This window comes from Monoraphidium neglectum, assembly GCF_000611645.1.
Source record: "Monoraphidium neglectum strain SAG 48.87 unplaced genomic scaffold scaffold05933, whole genome shotgun sequence".
Taxonomy (NCBI): Eukaryota; Viridiplantae; Chlorophyta; class Chlorophyceae; order Sphaeropleales; family Selenastraceae; genus Monoraphidium; species Monoraphidium neglectum.
The window spans coordinates 1-2237 of NW_014007700.1; the positions used below are offsets into that span (position 1 = coordinate 1).

The 2237-nt window shown below is 63.6% G+C and overlaps 1 protein-coding gene across 1 annotated transcript; it reads right to left on the reverse strand.

The window, feature by feature from the left end:
* Positions 1 to 1701: 1701 nt before the first annotated feature.
* On the reverse strand, positions 1702 to 1956 carry MNEG_16055 (hypothetical protein; the record flags this gene model as incomplete). The annotated part of the gene is made up of 1 exon (XM_014035474.1): positions 1702 to 1956. One exon carries the CDS (start codon positions 1954 to 1956, stop codon positions 1702 to 1704), a length of 255 nt encoding a protein of 84 aa, XP_013890928.1.
* Between the last annotated feature and the right edge of the window lie 281 nt (positions 1957 to 2237).

Below are 2237 nucleotides of genomic sequence, written 5' to 3' on the forward strand. Positions count from 1 at the left end.
GCCCGGCGCCCGTCTGTATTTTTAGGGGCGTGCGTTTGCGTTCTGTCGCCGCGCCGAATTTTCGTGCCGAATTACAGGCGCCGCGGGGCCAATTCGGGTATGCCCTGGGTCGCTGAGCCCTAAGCGCGCGCTGCGCCGTAACTACTAGAACCGTAACGATGCCGCCCATCAGCTTGGTATAGTTGGCAACCAACCCCAGTTGCTGGCGAGAATGATTGGCTGACCACGGTCAAACCCAGTCAAGACCCCAAGCCGCGCAAGCTCCATGTAACAGTTTTTGCATGCTTACCACACCAACAATTGCTCGTTTGGAGCAAGGGGTGCGTGCGATCTCGCCATCGTAGGCGAGGGTGGCGCTAACGTGCGTTGCGGGACAGCCACACACCAACCAAAGCACACAGCGGCGCAGTAAAACGTTGTTGACTTGCAGGCCAAGTTTGCAGTGCGTGCGGAGGCCGCCATTTGGGCTCGTGTGCAAGGTTGGATTGACTTTGCCCCGACACCTGCATTGCGCTGTAAGAGTCCTGAAGTGCAAGGGACCGGCTCGTCCCTCCGCAACGCTGGTGCGCAAACTGAGCAGCAACAGCGTTGAGGGGCACGACTACGATGCGCAGCCGACAAAGAGAATCCTACATGAGAAACCGGCATCTTGAGCAGGGCACGCGGCGCAAATGCATGAGCAATAAGGGCATACCTGCCGCGATAGGAATGCCAATCAATTTCACGCACACACAGACGCAGACGCACAGACACACACCCACACACACATATCAACACACACACACATTCACACTCACACCCTCATCCAGTGACACATACACACACTCTCATCCAACAGAAACACTAAGGTCTCGTCCAGCTGGCATGTGGCGTGTAATATCAACTGCCCGCCTGGGCCAACGCGGCACCGGTCAAGGAAGCCCGCAGGGTGTGCCGGGGATGGGAAAGGGGGGTGCGCAGCCTTTGTAGGAAAGGTGTGTGAGAAGTGAAGGGACACCTGGGCTGCAGCCTCGCAAGCGCTTCGCGCTCGAGGCCCCCGCGTCGGCCCGAGTGTGCTCGCTTGGAACGCTGCGGCGTGGAAGTTGGTCACGACGCGGCGCGCAGTTGCAAGCGCGCATCTTACGGCGTGTGCAGGCCAGGCCGCCGCGCGCTGCTGAAGGCAGCGCACGCTCAACGGTGCCATGGGCATGCGTCGTGGTTTCGTTTGTGGGACTGAGGATTTTTTCGCGCCGCCGTCACGGCTTGGCGGGGCTGCATGGGAAGGCGTAGTGCGCCTGCCGCCCATGGCCCTCCAGAAACCGCCTTTGCAGCGATCAAAATTCTGTGCCGCCTGCAAAGGCTCCTGACTTGCGAGCGCGTGCCAACATGTGCCGATGCAGGCCGCATGCGGCCGCAGCGCAGGGCTCTAGCGGCAGCCCCAACTGCTATTGGGTTTGCAAAGAACGCAGCTGCTGCGACGAGGGGGCCGGGTCAAGGCTGATGCTGGCCAGACAGAGAGCAAGCCCCAACCAAACCATAGGCAGGGTCACGATGCTCGCCCCTGTGCGAGCTCGCCGGGAGCCCTTCCTCAAGCCGCCAATATGCCGCCAAGGGGGCCCCTCGGTGGCCCCCAGCCGCGCTGGAAAGAAACGGCACGTATGGGCCGCTGCAGCAGGCCCTGGCCGCGCCCCGTTCGCAGGGGCTGCGCGGCGCCGCGGCGCCTCAGAGGGTCTTCCCGTGGTCGGTCGAGACCTTGTAGTGGATCGGCAGCGACTGCTTAGTCAGCACGCCCGCCAGGTTAAGCACCTCGGCGGTGCTCATGGGGCCGTTGGGGCCGCGCCCGGCGGGCGTGACGTACGCTGAGTGCAGGTGCAGGTGGCGGTCGCGGTCACGGCGCCACTCCATCACGCCGCCGCCGACGACCTCTAGGGGCTCCGCCGTCACGTCGTTGGCCGCGGCCGTCGACATGAGCTGCATGGGGCGGCGCGGCGAAGCGAGGCGAGGTTGCGCGAGGTTGCGCCGTTTGCACCGGCCGGGCGCGCGTGGCCTAACCCATGACAGCACAAGTGGATCCAGGCCTGCCCGGCACAAGCGCACCAGTTGGCAACGCTTGGCGCATGCGCTCGACGCTCTCAACCTGAGCACAAGCCCAGCCGTGCTCAATAATACCCCCGGTTCACCCCCCTCCTTTTTCCCGCCACACCTGCCGGTGCAGCGCCTCCACCAGCTTGCCCTCGCTCGCGTAGTTGCTACCCCGC